The sequence below is a fragment of the Vicugna pacos genome, chromosome 27 (genome assembly GCF_048564905.1).
Source record: "Vicugna pacos chromosome 27, VicPac4, whole genome shotgun sequence".
NCBI classification, from domain to species: Eukaryota; Metazoa; Chordata; class Mammalia; order Artiodactyla; family Camelidae; genus Vicugna; species Vicugna pacos.
Window position 1 is genome coordinate 27,977,643 of NC_133013.1, and position 18,382 is coordinate 27,996,024.

Consider the following 18,382-nt stretch of genomic DNA (forward strand, 5'->3'; position numbering starts at 1 on the left):
GTTGGCATGGAATTGGACATGTACAGACGGTAAAGAGAACCTAGTGGCTTAGACCCGAATTCAGAGGGAGCTCTGGAGGAAATCTGTGCAGAACACAAAGTGAAATTGCTTTGGTGAAAAGGGGTATACTGAGCCTCAGTCCTTAAAATCCCCAGGCACAGTACCCGCCTTCTGTTTCTCCCTGGCACGTCCATGATCAACTCCATCCACCGCACAGAGGGGCCCACGGCCCGAGAGCAGGGGTGCCCACGACCGATGAGTCTCGCGAGGTGGCTCAGGTTACCCCAGGTGACGGCAGCCCACAGCCCTGACTGCCCTCACTGTCCTTTGCCGCCCGCAGGGGACGGCCAGGGGGGCAGGACAGGCAGAGCGGGACACGAACATAACTCCGCACCCGCTGTTGGGCACTTCTGTTGTTTCCATCTGGAGCTGCTATTTAAAAATTCTGCGGTGAGTACCTTTGCACTACTAGTTTGGCAGGGGTGTCGACAAAGCACCACAGAGTCACTTAAACAACTGAGATGTATTCTCTCGTGGTTCTGGAGGCCAGGAGCCCAAGACCAGGGTGACGGCGGGGTTTTTTTCTTCCGAGGCCTCTCTCTGTGGCTGTCTTCTCCCCGTGTTGACAAGATTCTCTTCTGTGTGTGGAGGTGTCCTAATTTCTTCTTACTGGGATAAGGACCTTTCCCTATGACCTCACTTTACCTTAATTACTTCTTTAAATGCCTTTTCTCCAAACCAGACCACATTCTGAGGTCCTGGGGGTTAGGATTCAACGCACGAATCTAGGGGACACAATTCAGCCCGTAACACTTGCACAGAAGTCCTCCAGCACATTCCTAGGTTTGATCCCTACCCCACATCCACCACTCTCCCCTCTTTCCGAATCACAAACTGACAAAAGTATCTATTTCTTACAGAAATGGCAGTTATCGTGCAGAAATTACATTAAGTTTCATTTGGTACGTGACCCAGACAGGAGGACCGTGAGGAAGAGTCAGCGTGAGACCGGTGCTGGTGAGCACAGCATCGCTTCCCCTCAGATTCCATCAGAACACTAACCATTCACTGTGGCACTTCGGACCCTCCCAGTCAATCCGGAGCACAGGAGCACCGCACAGCACCGCTATCTGCCACTCCCCTAAACAGAAGGTTTCTGCACTCTCTCACCTCATTTCATAGTCAAGTCACAAGAATAATAAGGAAAATCAAGTGTCACCCAGGAGCCATGGGGCTCTCCTCTGAAGTGAACGCACCATCTTGTAATACTATGCACACATCACATTCCTTATGTCACGAGCAGCATGGCAATTTCTGTACATTCAGGCTCTCAAATAACTCCCCGTGCCGCTGTCCAGCCCGCAGGCCCAGCTGCACAGTTAGAGGAGTCTGCACTTCCTGTCACAATCCTTCAGCTATCTGCAGCCTTTGGAAAAGAGATAGATGATTTTTAACAGAGAAACACGCTCTACTGCAATTCTGTTCTAATTGTCAATAAGAAAAAGAAATGTTTAAAGGGCATTGAACGTGATAGGAACTGGGATTATTGCTAAAGACGGAAAGATGAGTAAAACTGAATTGCTACTCTTAAGGAATTACATTCTGATAGCAGATACAAGTACACGCATACAATATCTACACACACACACACGCATGTTTACACATACACGTGAGGCAGACGTGAGGCGGGAAGCCCCATAAACAGACTGGCAGGACCCCCAGGCAGAGCCAATACTCTCCTGCCAGCACCATCCGGTTCCCTGGCCCAGAAGCTCTATCTCACATTTTGCCTCTGAAACAGCTTACTTACCCCTAAAATTCTATTGGTTCCCTGAACTCACTCCTGATTGGTTATTTTTCTCACTCCTGATTGGTTAGTTCCCTCACTCCTGATTGGTCCATTTCTACAAAGCTTGTTCCTAATCAGTCAACTTTTCTTATACCTTATTTGCATGTGATGTTGCAAAGTGTAAACAGGCAGCCTATAAAAGCCAGTGTAAACCTACAGAGGGGGCCCAGAGCTTGGAGTGTTCACTCCCGTGGGCCCGCTGGCGTGATAAACCTGAGCTCTCCAAGCCTCCGAGCGCTGCTTGGTCTCTCGCCGGATCCAGGCTGCTGTCCCGACCGAGCTGCAACATGTTTTCTGCAGCAAATGCAGAGGCATAAACTGAGCGTCGCAGCCCATCTTCCAAAGCAATGCAGGACCCCAAGAAGGACAAGCAGACCACGTGATACAAAACCTATGCCCACAGCCTAACTGAGAGAGGAGGGATGCCCGCAGCAGGTCGCCTGTGCGTAGGTACTTGGGAGGGCGAAAACTACGTGCAAGAGAGACAAGGCGCACTAGCGGCGGGACTAAGACTAAGCCAAAGCCACGCCCAGAAAGTGCAAAACCCCGGAAGAGCCCCAGTGGGCCAGAGCGCGCACCACGGGCAAGGGGTCGTTGAGCGCACATGAGTTCAGGTGGCAGTCTTCGAACCGTCACTGCGTTTGGGGGAAAGAGAAACCACCTTGGGCAAGAAACTCAAAAATTAAAAGCAGAAGTGGACAATAAATAGGAGGAAACGAAGAGAGAGTTGACTGAATGTGGGAAAGAAATCAAAAGACAGAATCACCGCAGAATCAAAGACTAAACGACAAAGTCCCCAAGGGAGACTAGATCCACATAAAATTTTACTAAGGGTCACTGAAGAAAGCCAGAAAAAATAACCAAGAAAATGAAAATGTGGCAAAGAAATAAAATGGATCAGAAGTAAAGTGGTTGAAAGGGAAGAAAGCCAAAGAGGAGGAGAAGGATGTGTAGCAAGAGGTCCTAAAGATAAAAGCAAAACAAGTGAACAGAACCGATACTTAAAACTGTAACCCAGGAAGACTTGTTGGAAACAAGAAAAGACCAAAATGCACATACTGAAAAGGCCCAACAGGTACCTGAGAAAACTGAACCAGAATGATTGACTTGAAAACATATCCTAATAAAACTATTAGACTTAAGTTTTTTTTAACCTCAAGATCTCCAAGCATAAAGATCTGAAATCAGACTGGCACCATATGCCCTAAACACAACTTACAGTGCAGAATGACAACAGAGCAGCATTTTTTAAAAAACCCAAGGAAAGAATGAATGAACCGAGAGTTTTATATTTAGACAAGCTGTCCTTTAAGTGTCAAAACACAGAAACACTTTTAAACGGGTGAGATGCCAGACTATCCTGCCCCTGCGAGCCCTTCCTGAGGAGTGTCCTGGGTTTCATCCGCTGACAGATGGCTGAGGACACTGTGTGGGGGGTGGGGGCACGGATGGTGCGTGCTCAGTGATCACCTGTAGACCCAGGACTAGAACAAAGGCACAAATCCCGTGGGAGAACAGCATGCTGTGTATTATATACAGTGTGTCTCATGTGCAGGAAGGTAGAAATAATGTAGCTGAGAACACGAAGGCAGGAGGAAGGAAGGGGAAAGTGAAACAAGACCATGATTACTGAGCTTCCATGGAGGTAGACAAGGTGCTAACAAAGGCAGAGCCCCAAGTCACCAGGGAAAAGACGAGCTTTTCAGTAAGTGTCTCTCAGACAACTACACATTTGAAAAAATTAGCTTCAAATATCATACCCTCCAAAAAAAATCTGCAAATACTAGAAATACCATGCAAATACTAGGGGAAAATACGTGGGAGTTTCCCTATAGTGCGTACATATCTGCTGACACGTACAGAAAAGAAACATGAGAAGGATAAGCCGGAGGTGAATGAGACTATTTACCTGTAAGAGTGGGTGAGACAGGATGGAAAGGAGGGGCACCAGAAATGGGGTAGAAAGAGGGGGAAAGTGAGACCTCCGAGTGATACCTTCTCGCACAGTTAAGTTTTAGAACCATGTTATTGTTACATCGACTGAAAAATTAGTGTATCAAATTAGCAAGGTTGGAGGGGAAACAAAACGTGAATACAAACAAATAAATCTACTATTTAAATGAATAACATAACCGCACTGAAATAACAGGAGAACTAACCCAAGCAACTTTGAATGCAGTTTTCTTTTTTTTAAAAAACAGGTTTTTTTATTATATTCCTTTAGACTAAAAACAAAACACAGTGTAAAAGAAATGGACTCTGGTTAGAAGTTTTGTTTCTCCCACAAAACACCTGCATTGTTCAAAGTCAACTGTAAGCAGTAATAGTAAAAGGGCAGAACCTCCTCTTTCCCTGTATATAGAACTTCCAGTAAGGTAGTTGCCAGGAGTTTCGGTTCCTGAGGGCTGGAAGTATGACGCCCCCTGGGAAACACAAATGCATCTTAACAGCCAGCTCGCGGCTTGAAAGGGCCTGACTCCAAGGCCCGACGTGCTAGTGGCAGAATGAAAGGCAGTATGTGGTGCTTGCTTGCAGTCCCAAGACCCCGCGGCTGTGAACTCAGACCTGGACACAGGCGCGTGTGTGCTTCCCCTGAAGTGGTCATACGTATTTGAGAACTGTGACTGTCTGAGAGGCGACAGAAGAACCATGCTGTGGAGGCGGCGGGAATCTCTGACACCCAGGTCAAGCCAACAGACGGGCTGAGCGTGAAGGGAATTGGGAGTAGCGTGGGAGCACGCGCACACATACACACACACGCACACACACACAGGAAAGGGGATGAAATGACCCAGCGTGAAGGGCTGGTAAGCAGCTGGTCCTCACGGCCACGTGAGCCCCAACACGGAAGAGGAAGTGAAGACTGGGAATCTCATCTCCTGCTGCCTCCCTGCTTCCCCTGGGGCAGGACACTTCCTTCCTACAGCAAATCCAGCCCACGGACTGACCCCACCCCCGCTGGCCAGGGGACAGAGAACAGCCGTCCTGGCTGGCGAGGCCGCGCATCCGGCGCGCCCGCCCTGCAGGCTCCTGGCCAGGGCGATGAGCTCCAGCTGGGCGCCTGACCCAGAGCGCAAATGAGCACAACCGGGGTCCTCTGCGGCGCGCCTCCCGGGCTGCGACGCACACCGGCCTCAGCCAGGGATCGTTCAGATGATTCTCTTCTAGGAGGTCTAGGGCCGCGCCTGGCCCTGGATGTCTAGTGAGCTCCCAGGATGCTGCTGCTGCTGGCCCAGGGCCGCAGCTCTGAACAGTAAGGCTCTGAGGCATCAGGGAAGAAGCGCACTTCACCCCAGAGCTGCTGCGCCGATGAACTGTGATGCCGGGTCTGCTGGCTCTTCTACAGGCAGGAGGCTGGGCTGTTCCCTGCTTGTGTCACTCATGTCCGTGTGTGTTCTCTGTCACTAGATTATATACTTCCAGAAAACAGAAGCCATGTATTTATCCTCGGCCGTTCCCTACAATACCTTATTTGGTGTTTTACATGGAGCCATGCATAATCAATGTTGTTCAACAGCCAACTGGGAAGAAATTTTAAATTATTTAAAAGAGAGAGAGGAGAAGATATTTTCATACAGAGATAAAGGGTGTGAAGGAGGAGGGTTGGGACTGGCCAGCGCCCTCTGGACACCCCTGAGCCAGCCCTGCAGCCAAAGCCTATGGAGCTACAAAGAACACTCTCTTAAATCCTCTAGCAGGTTATTTTGGAGAATCACAAGCCAATACCCCTGAAGTGCAGAAAAGACAAACCCCAAAGACAAGATCACAGGCACCAGCAGGAAAATACCGCTAATCTGGCTCGACTGCTCAGGGCCCCCCAGGCGACTCCTCAGCTGGAAGCCATGGCCTCTAACACGGGGCCCACAGCTGACAGCGTCAACTTCTTGTTAAGCCGTAAGAAGGCGGTTTTATCAAAAAGCAGTTCACAGAGACGATCTGACGGTTCTGAACTACCCACTAAGATGTCTTGGAGAGCATAAGTCACTGTGGCATCTTCCTACTTGCCCAGGACAAACAAGTTCAGCTGATTCACCTCCCTTCAAGGCAAGAATCCAGAAATATCCTCCTTATTTATGAAGACACACACACACACACACACACACGCTATTTTATCTCTGCATCAGGTAATTGAGGAGCTATCTGAAGCCAAGTCTCAGCTTTTCTCCAAGAACAACTTAGAATCTACTCAAATGGTCAAAAAGTACCCCACAAAAATCTCAAATCGCTGAAGAGAGCCTTTGGGTGGGACAATCTTGTGACAGGTGTTTCTAACACTCCGACTCTACCATAAAGTAATCTTAATTTGCTTCCTTGTTCTATTTATTTTTTAGCAGTTTGTATCCCAGGGGACAGCCGTGCTGCATTAGCTACAAACGGAATCCTCAGACAACTAAACAAGATAAAATGTTGAAAAGGGGCCTTAAGGACTACCTATGAATACTGACCAACATCAGCTTTAAATTTTGGCTTTATGTATTCATTAGTTAAAATGGCAGTACTTACATGCCCACCACGTGCCGGACGGGACAGACACCACGATTGAGCTATAAGGGGCTACGTAAAAACAGACAGTGCAGTACTCTAAGAGGTGTGGCAGAGACAGCGGAAAAAGAAAACAGTTCTCCTTGTTTGGGGTTTGGTCTGAATTATGAAGACTGAACAGAACTTCCTTCAGCAGCTCAAACTTGGAAGTTCTGCAGGTCAGAGCAGACACTTGGAGTCTGGGCATAATTGATTTTGAATTTGTTTTTTTCCTGAAATTAACTGATCAGCTTTTTCAGTCCTTTCAGTATCTGCCATTTACCTTCGTTTTAAATACCTGTGTTCACTGCATTTGAGACTTTTACTGCAAAGTACTTCAAGCCCCTTTGGGAAGTATTCTCTACACGCATAAGGAACAGCACTAGAGGAAGCTACTTACATACCTTCAGTTTCTTTCTAAATGCATTTTGGATTTAAGCCACGTATACCTTGAATTTGCAGAGCAAAACTAAAAGGAGATCATAGAACACACACTGGTCTCAATTTATCATACTTGTGTTTCTGAACCTAGAAATAAACACTCAATATAACGTTTAATCATGAGTAATTTTAAGATCCAAATTCCCCCTTAGTAACATGCACTAAAACGTCTGCAACATCTAGAACCTTCACATTAGCGAACCCCAAAAGGGCCTCTGACACATCAGTGCCTTTCAAAACGTTAATCTGCTGCTGTGAATAGCCATCAGCCTCTCAACTCCGTATGTGTGAACGCAGGATGAGACTAGGTGTGCAAACAGCCTGCTCACGGGGTCTCTGTTTAATTTTAGTTCAAGACTCTTTCCTTTTAAAAAACTCACACACATACACACACAGATAAGCTACCCTTACACGTAAGAAAATGAAACTTTATGATGACAATGTAAGTATCTGGAAAACGTCTTGTGAAGTCTCTCCATAATGTTACAAACAAAATCCACGGCAGCACTTGTACCAGACATTGTACTTACAGAGTTAACGTTTCACATGACTGCAGACACTGACAGAAAGGAAGAAGACAACAAAATAGGCCCCTGAGAACAGTAAGAAGTAACTGCTACCCAACAGACCTTTCCTGCCTTTCTCTCCTTCACAAGTAACAGGAAAAGAACCAAACACACACAAGAGAGGGTCCCCCGCTTCCCCGCTGCCTTGTACCTCTGCCCTTTCCTTCTGTCCACCACCCGCCGCGTGAACTCTGACTCTTCGATGCGCCACAAGGCTTGCAAAGAGAGTCCTCACGATCTATCACGCCGATGATCACTGAGCCCTTAAACACGAGGTGCGAAGGCCAGGACCACCTGCAACAGCTGCTGGCAGAGGCTCACGTCGAAGACGGCAGCGCACGGTCACACCGCAAAGCCACGCGCGCCGCCTTCCGACGCCCTGCTGCGGCCGGCGGGCGCCTGGCGGTGGGGGGGGCTCCCCAGCAGCACCGCTGAATGAAGCCTTTGGCCTCTATTCATGTCACGTCAATAACCTTCTCTTGGCAGTATATATTCCATCATCAACTTAGTAAATCAGAAGACATAATGTAAACGTGCTCTGTGCACTTTAAAATGCTTAAAATAAGACATTTTCGGATTTTAAAACCACAAAGCACTCTACAGACGCACAGGCACACAAAGCAGCTGCCTTCCAGTGCTCGCGCATCTACAGAGCAGCAGGACAACCTCACGATCACCAGGTTCGGCTATGTGAACGGCAGTGATCTTAGTCCCTTTAAGTCAGAAGAAAATCTGCAGCGTCTTCCATGACACCGACTTGGCGACAGTGACGCTGCGGTGTTACAGGCACACACTCCCACTACAGGGTCAGCAGTCCGTCCAGCGTGAGAGCAACAAGCACTTAAAACCAACAGAAATAAAAAGCCGTTGAGATTATAACACAAAAATAAAATAGCCCAGAAAAGTTAACTGAACTGTACAATCCTCAAATTACTGTAGAAAAATCCAAACAAGCATTTGTATTGAGAACCCAAGGCATCACAAAGGGCACAGTCAGCTAACAGACTGAATGTCCTGCAATCAGTAAAGAAAATGAAGTCAGGCCATTTTAAACACTTTTCTATTTTAGAATAATTCCTACTTTTGATCGAAGAGGAAAAGCGGCCCGTAATAAAGTAATATTGAGATCAGGTGTAGAGTGGAAGATTACATAAAAATTATTTAAGTAAAATTTCTATGTTTTAAATAAATTAAAGTTAGCTCCAGTAACTATGTCAACTATCAGAACGATAAAAACAAATTTGTTTTACCTCAAGGTCTACTTTTCTGAAGTGGCGGGAGAATCCGCCGCTAACTGTGGGGTCACACCTTTGCCCCTGCTCCTTCCTGAAAGAAGTCAAAAGGCGCAGCCCGGCTTGCTGGCCAGCCACCCAGCGGTGACACCTTCGCACGCCCTGGGGGTTCTGCTCGACACAAACAAGTAAAACAGCGATGCATTTTTGAAAACCTTGTTTTTAGAGTCGCTTTTGTAGGTTTTCTTTAGATGATACCCGTCATGTCTAGAAAAATGCAATGAAATGTTTGTATGGAGGGGAACCCACGTCGGCCACTAGGCAAACACCTCCAGAGGCTCTAAGTAGTCAGGTGGACATGATATGGAACCTCCCTGACAAGTGCACGGCCATTCCTCAGACTCAAAACTCTTCTTAGCAGGTGGTCAGGAAAGATCTGTCAATAGCTGATTCCCTCTGTTTTATTCCGCCAGTGAGAAGACCCCGACACTGCTGGCTATCTGTTAGCTGAAGCCACAAAGGGGAAAAAAGGGCAACCTGGCAGCCTGCTGGACACTAGAGCGGAGGAAAAGGAATTTCCTTCAGACGAAATGACACAGCGACACTTCCAGTCCTGGAAAGCAGAGGAAGAAAGCCCTGTGTCCCTACTACAGGAACACCTGCTGCAACAAGCTGAGCCCACGACAGACAGCAGCGCACTCTGAAGGGCAGCGAAGTCGCCTCTCCTCAGAACACCGCCTGATGCCGAGAGGGGCGCCGCCAGGCAGCCCGAGCCTCTCTGCCTTGTCGGAGTAGAGGCGGCTCTCCTCTGGATGCACACTTCATCCAGGGCCACTTGCCGAGCTGAAGCACCATTTGGGAAAAAGGCAAAGAGAATGACTTCCTGATAAGGTAAAACTATGACCCATTTTCAGTAAAATTTTGAAAGCAGCCTGGAGGATAACCCTGCCCGTAATGAAGGAAAAGCCGCACCCAAAGACCTCGAGTCGCACCAGGATCACTGCAAGAGGCACTGGAGAGCGTGTAACAGCGTTCCTTCCCAGGAAGAGAGAGTGGAAACCTAGCTTAAAGCTCTCGGGGACGCCGTGAAGGGAGGGCAGAGCCAGGCAGCCCGTCTCGTGGGAGGGGAAGGCGGGGTGCGTCACCCTGACGTTGCTGGGAACTCCAGGGCCCGGTGGTATGCAGCAGCAAGCTGTTTTTCGTAGGTTCTGGTTGTGTCTAAATGCCCTACTGCATTTATTTTTATTTATTTTTTACATGGACAATATTTTCATATTTGGAGCCTTGTTTTCAAAACAAAATGACGACTGCACTATTAGCATTCCTTTAGTGCTTACTGAATAAACTGAGTTGTGGAAGCCACAGGCTCTCGGTGGTAAACAGTGTGGTGTAGAATTCAGTCTAAGGAGAGTGAATGCTTAAAATGTACTGTAATTGGTGTTGCTCTAAGAATTCAGACTTTGATAATTTCGTGGCATCAAAGTGTGGATAAATGTTCAAGGTTCTGGTAAGATCTATAAGGGTATCTAAAACCTACATACTTTTTTCTTCCAGTTTTATTGAGACACAGTTGACACTGTACGAGTGAAAGGTGTACAGCACAATGAGGTGGCTTACATACGTCATGAAATGATGACGAGTTTAGTGAACATCCACCATGTCATACAGGTACAAAGTTAAAGAAATACAAAAAAAATACATACATTTTTCCTTGTGATGAGAACTCTTAGGATGTACTCTCTTAACAACTTCCATGTATAACATGCAGCAGGGCTACCCATACTTCTGTTGTACGTCACACCCCTGGTACTCACTCACCTCACAACTGGGAGTCTGTACCTTTTGATTATCTTTACCCAGTTCCCACTTCCTCCCCCCCGCCTCCGCTCGGCACAACCTGGTCTCTTTTCCCATGGATCTGCTTGTTGGTTAATTTTGGAAATATCAATGCCCGGCCCCTGCAGGGACTACCGCTCCGTGTTGCCTGTGCCCTGGGACAGACCACACCCAAACCCTGCCCTTGATGCGCCACCGACAGGAAGCAAGCATCCTTATTGACAAATTAAAGTGTTGACCTGGAAGCCAGAAAACAGCTACCAAAAGAATTCTGATTGCTTAAGCCTTTAAACCTCACATATCCCAGGCACTAAACAGCCCAAATGACTTAGTAATGACATGAAAGAGGACCTTCCACAACAGGTTCTTAGATCACACGGAGAAATCTACTTCAAGGATTAAATTCTCAAAATTTTTCACCAAAGGGCACATACCTCCTAGATGCCAGAGAGACGGAAGTGAGAAAAGCAGGCCCTCCTCCGGCTCTGCCGAGCTCACGTCCAGCAGGGAGAGCCGTCCAGAACGAAGGCACAATGAATGACGGACGTAGCGAAACAGCAGGAGCCCAGGAAGCTGGGAAGCGCGTGGCCAGGCCCCACGGGAGTTTTTCCAACTTTTAAAAGCCAATCCACAGCGAGGAATATATTTACACTGCAACCCAGGTTTCACATAGCTGTAGTGAAATAATGCGCACACACACACGCACCCGCATGGACGCACCATACGTAATTAAAAGCAGACAGTTTTCATAAGACAGTGGTTGCCCTTACAATGTGGGACAAACTCTGATACTTTCTATTCTATTTTCATTTTTCTGGTCTTGAACCACCTGAACTGATTTTAGGATCCTTGTATGGGTTCTGACCCGAAGTCTAGAAAACACAGACCAGTGGTATTTTCAAGTCAGCTGCATAACCGGCTGAAGATTCAAACTCCTGAGCCCCACCTGAAACCGCTGGGTCAGAACCCACGGGAGACGGGGCCCAGAGCGTGGCTTCTAGTGGGCCCTCCGACGGCCCTGAGCATATTCAAGTCTGAGAACCCCAATGTCATTTACCCTGAGGTCTAAGGATGGAGGGAGGGTAGAGAAATGCCACAGCCAGAAACCACGGGAGGCACAAAGCCTGCGTGGGCGAGGAGGGGCGTGGCACGTCCAGAGAAGTTCAGGGGAGCAGGGCGAGCCCCTGAGGCACGACGGGCGATGGCGAGCAGGAGGGTGGGCATGCTGCACGCTGCAGGCTCCCTCTTCCAGTCAGCTTCACGCTGTTTCAAGAATACAAGGACACGAGCATTCTGCTTAAAAAGGAAGGAAATTCCTACACAGGCGACAACATGGATGAACCCTGAGGACATCGTGCTGAGTGCAACGAGCCAGTCACAGAACACGGCGTGAGTGCCCGGACGTGAGGGGCCTGGAGGAGTCGAATCCAGAGGCAGAAAGAAGAGGGTTGCCGGGGTCGGGGGGAGACGCGGAGGGAGAGCTGTTGTGTAACAGCATCAAGTCTCAGGTTCACAAGAGAAGGCCGGCCGCACACGGATGCAGACGTGTTTAACGCCGCTGCACCGCGCCCTTTAAAGTGGTCAGGATGGTGCTGCTGTGTGTGTTTTACCACAACTAAAAGGAAAAAGGACACATGAGCCTAAGGGCCCTGGACTAACACTTGCCCTTGAGTCGTATTTGACTCCTTCCCCAGTGATACAGAATTCCCCTCAGCTCTGGAGGCAACAGCAGCCATTCCCTTTCAGGTAATGAAGTTATTAGAAATATAAATGCGTCTCCTCTTTGTTTAAAAAAAAAGAAGCTTGTAAAAACTTTCTCCGTTGGAGAATGAAAGAAAAGAGAGCCTGGAAAGAAGACAATTACAACTCGGTCCTGACGAGGAGCAGGGCTCTGTGACACCTCAGTGCAAAGAAATGAAACACCCAGCCTCTGGCTGCAGATCGTAAACCGCTTCCGGAGGGCAGCGCACATTTATCTCTGACAAATACTTTTGTCTACAAGCTCTTCCATGCGAAGGGAAATTTTACATAAAACAGTCATCTCCAAATACTCTCACTCTGGTGTGCCATAACTCAGTGGTTCCCAAATCTAGCGTCGAGTTGCACATCAGAATTCTCTGAGAAGCCTTAAAAAAATACAGATCCTTGGCCCCACTCCAAACCTACTGGAGCGGGTTACCTCGCAGTGAAGCGAGGACTGTGTATTTTTAAAGCTTCCAAGGATATTTTTATGTGTAGCCCGTCTGGGGAAATCACTCCGAGTGGGGGCAGCGCTGGGAACGGCTGCCTGGGCACATGCTCTCACCTCTCCCCACCCTCTCAAAATCCCTTTGAAATGACTGAACATAGAAGTGTGAAAACATCACAGCAGCACTGGAAAACCCGGAAGAGCTCCATCCGCAGGCCAGAGCACTGAGGAACTTCCGGAAGATACAAAGCAGATGGAATCAGTAAAACCCCAAACTGCTAAAGAGCTGGAAGGGAACAGGATCACTGGTAAATAAGTGCTGCCGGCAGACCCTCAGAATACTCCCCAGGGTCAGAGGCAGACAGATGTGGCTCAGTTGTCCGGGAATTACTGGAGGGTCTGCTCACAATTTCACTCTCAAAGTGCTGACCCTTGAACTGCCCCCAGGTTGGAAATGGTGAGAGAGGAAGGGCAGCGCTTTGGGGGGGGGGTGCATCTGAGCCAGGATGGAAAAGGACCCCATTCCCAGAGGGCAAGTTGCTTCCACACATCACAAAGGAAAGCCAGCGGGGCGGACATCCTTCCTCCTCCCTCCCACAACCTCTGCAGAGATCCCACACTCATGATTTGCATTCACAGTGGTATTTCTAACCTACATTGAGGAAGCAAATCCATTTACAAATTCTCATTTATAAATACGAACTGCCGTCCAAAAATCATAGGAAAAAAGAGAGAGAGAGAGAAAGAAAGAAAGGAAGAAAGGAAGAAAGGAAGGAAGGAAGGAAGGAAGAAAAGAATTTTTGTTTAGTTTAGTTTAAAGACCAAACACAGGCATTAACTCAGGGGCGAAAGTCAATTCTAGAAGTCAAAGGAAGCTCTTTAATTCATAAACAAGAATAAGCCATTGGAAAAGACTACAGACAACTCAGAAGCTAAGCTCACGAGACCAAGAAAAACAGAACAAACCGCGCAGACAGCAGCACCTCGGAAGAGCTGAATAATGGAGTGAACGTGTCTGAAGAGAATTCAGAATAACCGACTCTCTCGATGAGCCACAGAACACTTTTCTCAGGCTGGTCATTACAAAATGTCCCTTGGTAGGCGCCTCCGGCACTCTGGGGGCTGGAGGAGGGCCTGGGGTTGGTGCGGGGGTAGCGGAGAGGGAGGGCCAGGGTCTCCTCGCAGGCCTCCCGAGGGTGGACCTGGTGAGCCCGCTCCGAGCCTTCTGCAGCAGCCTTGCCCAGGCTGTGCCCCTCACCTGCGACGTCCAGGTCCCCCTCACTGCACTAAGGTCCGCCCCACTCAGAGCCCAGCCCAGGGCCCGCTCCCTCCGGGAAGGCTTCCTTCGCTGCCCTTCCCCAGGCTGGCTGACACTTCCTGGGAGCCCTGCGCAGCACCGCAACTGAGCTGACCGCGCTGTACCACGATGACCTGTTAGTGACTCTGTCTTCCTCATGCTCTGAGGGAAATTTTAACCAGAGGCACTGGTTCTGTTCAGATACACAGACGTCCTCTAAATACACCTTGCATGTCTGCTGGTAGAACTAAATGCCCTGTTCTAACATCTGCCGGAAAACACACAGCAATGGGTCTATCCACGTCGAGTGCAGGCACCTATTCGTCCCCAGTTGGCGCTCTCTGAATTCAGTAGGGTGCTGTCACATTTTGGAACTCTCTAAGTTTCCACCAGCTACCTGACAGTTCCCGCAAATGGACCGCTAAGAATTCAGCGCCTCGGCAGAAACCTAGGCAGCCCGGCCACGTAGCAGTCAGCACCGTGCCGTCTCCCCAGAACGGACGTGTTGTTGCATGTGTCCATCTGCTGGGTGCTATCTGAGAGCTACCCAGAGAAAGCCCCAAAGGCACGTTCACCTCTGTGCTGCGGTTTCTCCTCTTCTTGTGTGTCACTCCTGGGCCACTGACCTGCAAAATCAGGCAGCTCTGTCACACCAGGACCATGGCAGGCCGCCTGGGACATGAAAGGACACCGCAGATGGTCTGCGGTCCCAGCTACCTGGGATACGTGTGCCTTGAGGAAAGCGCACAGAAATGTCTTCAAGGCTTGCACTCTCCAATTTTTTCCCCTAGATCCAACATATTCTCTGTACCATCTCCTGGACCACCTGCAGCTACAGCAACAGCAGACAACGCCCTTGACCCAAAAGGAGGTTCTCTGGAAGCTCTAGCGGCGGGGAAGGGCTACGCCTACGCCTACGCAGAAACACAGAGCAACTGATTACATGAACGCCTGGACACTGCTGACGTCCTTCTAGCTCAATTTCTGGAAATTACACCTTTTAAAGAAAGTCATAAATATTAATCCCATTAATCATATCTTTATTTTGCTGGGGGAGGTGAAACTCCTTTCCAGGTTGGGAAGAAAATTCCCTTAATACAGGCAATTAAGATCGACTCCCTACAGAGCCGGGAGTCCAGAAGTCCAGGTACCCTGGGGACCCAGGAACGTCAGAAGCCCTGGACACCCACATCTGTATCTCCTTCTAAATTATCCCCCATAAGCAAGACAAGGAGTGAGAGAAGTAGGTGCCACCATACACGGAGGAACCTAGGGCTTTGCAGCACCTCGAACAGCGGATATTGTGAGACGTGAGAAACAACATACTGTGAGAAGGAGAAACTATGCTCTCAAAACAGTTGTTGATGGTCGTTAGGCAGGAGTTTCCTAAAGAAAACTGAGTGTCCCTTCCACTGCCGTTGAAAATAAATCCTACTCCCCCAACACAGCTGAAAGGCGTCTGGAACGGCGTCCAACACACGCCGAAAAGAATCTCAGAAGTCTCTCAGAAACGTTAACATTTCTTTCCACAGAAGATAAAACAGAAAAAGATGAAGGGTATTTCCTTTGAAATAACGCTATATGCAGAGCTCACCATCCAGATTCAACCTCTACCTTGTAGAGACACAGCACAGGGACACGGGGTAACACAGGAAAAAGATGCAAACAGAAAACGCACAAAAGCCCAACCGGTCTCGAATCATCAGAAGCACAGACCTAGCGCTCAGGAAGGCACGTGCTCTAAACTCTTCCACACTTAATTCCTAACCCTCCTATGAAAGCAGGTTCAAAGAACAGTCCTGAAGTGAAACTACAGCTCTAGGGGGCGAGGCGGGAGAGAACCAGGAGGGGACCGCTGCTCCGCCTGCTCTGAAAAGCCCGGCGGCACGTCTCAGCTCGGCTCTGCCATCTCCCACCCTGACGCTGAGTGAGACTTCATCGCAATACAAATCTTTGGAAAACAAAATGCATACACGTATACATCCTAATACACAGTCTCTCAGCTGCGTTCGTCCCGAGCAGGGCTGCCAAGTTCGGAGTTATGGCCGAATTAGCAAGTGGCTTAGCAGCCAGACAGCCTGCCACGTCAGAACCGCTTAGGAGCCACGCAGATCACAGGTGATGATTTACAAAGAAATTCTAATCCAGCTGCCTAGTGCAGTAAGTGTCACACAAAGGACAGCCAGATACGTGTCAACATTCCCATGTCCATGTTTTACAAAAGAACACGACCAAAGGTATAATTATAAAAAGGACACACTACACTAATCCCATCATTTTAGCTTTAGAGGCACTGATACACACCGGCGCTTTGTTTCTCCACAAAGAACTTTGTCACAGGCGGCTCCATCATTTTCCAGTTCAAAATCTTCCATGTTAATAAAATTCCCCAAGGTATTTACAGTCTGAATTTCAAGCACCAGAACCCACACAATCAAGTGACTAATACATGACAAGCTGGGAGGTTCCACTTACGTTGATATATTGTTGAAGCTGAGAAACAGACGCTGGAGGCAGGGCAAATTATCCACATCTCTCTAGAAGGAAACAGAAAGCAAAAATCTATCAGCTGAAAGGAAAAAGAAAATTATAATTGTCTTCTTGCTCTGCTGCTGAAATAGAGTCATTTCTATTCACTGCAGCCTTGCTAGACCACTGATCTCTGCCGGACACTGAGCTCCATCCTCCTTCACTGCAGACTAAATGGGAGGGCTCAGTACATCCGCAGAACGAGCTGCACCACTTGCAAGGTAAAAGCTCCGAGAACAGAGGAGACGCTGCTGCTGGCCTCTTCGAGCATGCTTTTGGGAAAGGAGCCAAAGTGCTACTTCAGCATTTCAACTGTGGCACAAATACAGTATGACCAAACATTTGTTAAAAGTCACTTTTAAAAGGAAGCCTTCCAAACGCTTTAAATTTTAAATTTATGCAACTGGCTTTCCAAACAGTACTGAGAATTTCAAAGCTATTAACCTCACTGTTCCCAAACCCTCTGAAATACACCACCCAGTTACAGATGAACCAAAACACCGACAATTCCCCCGTCAAACTGAACAATCATAATGAGCATCCCTGAAGGACACGGTAAGGGCAGTCCCCAGCCTCAGCAAGAATCAGAGGCCCTTATAATTGGGAATCGACACTGTTCCGTTCGGTGCAGCACCCCAGGGCAAAACACTGCTGCTTAAACATAGTTACCCCTAGCAAATACTGAAATGCTTTGGCTCAAATGATTTTTTTTAAATCACAAAGCTACCTAATTTCATTAATTGAAAAGACACAAACCTTCTGAGAGGCATGACACAATCTGGAGCACCAGAATCTTAAGAGGAAGCTTAGTAACTGCTTAGGCCGCAAGCCCATCATTCACATGAGGACAAGCAAACAGCTGAAGCTGCTGCAGCGACGGGGCGGGAGCGGGCTGGGCAGGTGACCCAGGATGCACACTGGCCCAGGGGCCGAGACGCAACCAGACTCCTGTCACCCTGACTTCTAAGACTCTGCTCTTTAAAATACCACACACACTGGCCCTTCTCGTGTAAGTGTTTCTTCATTTTTAAAGGCAGTATCATTTGCAATAATCCCTCATTACATGGGATTGAATGATGCTAACACAACTACACACACTTCACATATTATCGTGAACAATATTTCAGCCCAAAACTTGTTTTACTGTTTCCATAAGTCATCATCTTCTTTCCTCCCTCCTCTTCTTCCTCCCTTTTAAAACTACCATTTCCAAGACCCCAGTAAAATTTAGGCAATGTATTGAAATTACAGACAAGCTCAGCCTTTCCAAAAACAGTTCATTTATCTATTTTCAAAAGCTTGTTATACAAAGAAAATATAAGTGACAGAGCTGTGGCCGAGCCATGTCTCGTTCGTTTTCGAGAGGAACAGGAGAAGTGAACCTGGCTTAAGACATTGCCCCGTACGGCTTCCCTCTGCGCCATTCTCCAGACTTCCCTCAAACCCTCAGAGCCTCATCCATGCAAGATGAACACAGCTACCAGGGATGAGGGCCCGCCTCGGGGGACCATTCACTTGGCATCACCATTCACAGGCCCAGCCCTGAAAAGCCTGCTCCATGGATGTGACCACAGTCTGCAGAAAGCAGGCACGCTGCCCAATTCCCCTCCGTGGGCAACAGGCTCTGCATGGCGGCAGACTCCTTGTATCAGCTCCGCCAGCTCCGTCTCTGATATTCCCGCAAGTGGTGGGGGGTGCCGAGTGATGGGCCAGTGGGGGGGCTCTTTTTATTCCAGGGCCCTATGTTCCAAAGGAAATGGTAGCTTGAAGTTTGGAGTCACAACCAGCTTGAAAGCCCCCCTCTGTAATCCTGAGGAATCTCTTCTCCTCAGTTCTTCCTGGATTCTACCTGAGATATTCCTGGGCACAAGCACAGTTTGCTGACATCTGACTGGGAGAAACTGAGGAGCAGCAGCCTGAATC

The 18,382-nt window shown here is 48.4% G+C and overlaps 1 protein-coding gene across 5 annotated transcripts in view; it reads right to left on the bottom strand.

The window, feature by feature from the left end:
* The window catches only part of LRRC49 (leucine rich repeat containing 49), a 97,869-nt gene that overhangs the window by 46,954 nt on the left and 32,533 nt on the right, over positions 1-18,382 (bottom strand). For all 5 annotated transcript variants that reach the window (XM_072951122.1, XM_072951124.1, XM_072951121.1 and 2 more), the window contains one exon: positions 16,406-16,467. In XM_072951122.1, coding sequence (XP_072807223.1) covers positions 16,406-16,467 — 62 coding nt within the window. The remainder of the gene's footprint in view (positions 1-16,405; positions 16,468-18,382) is intronic.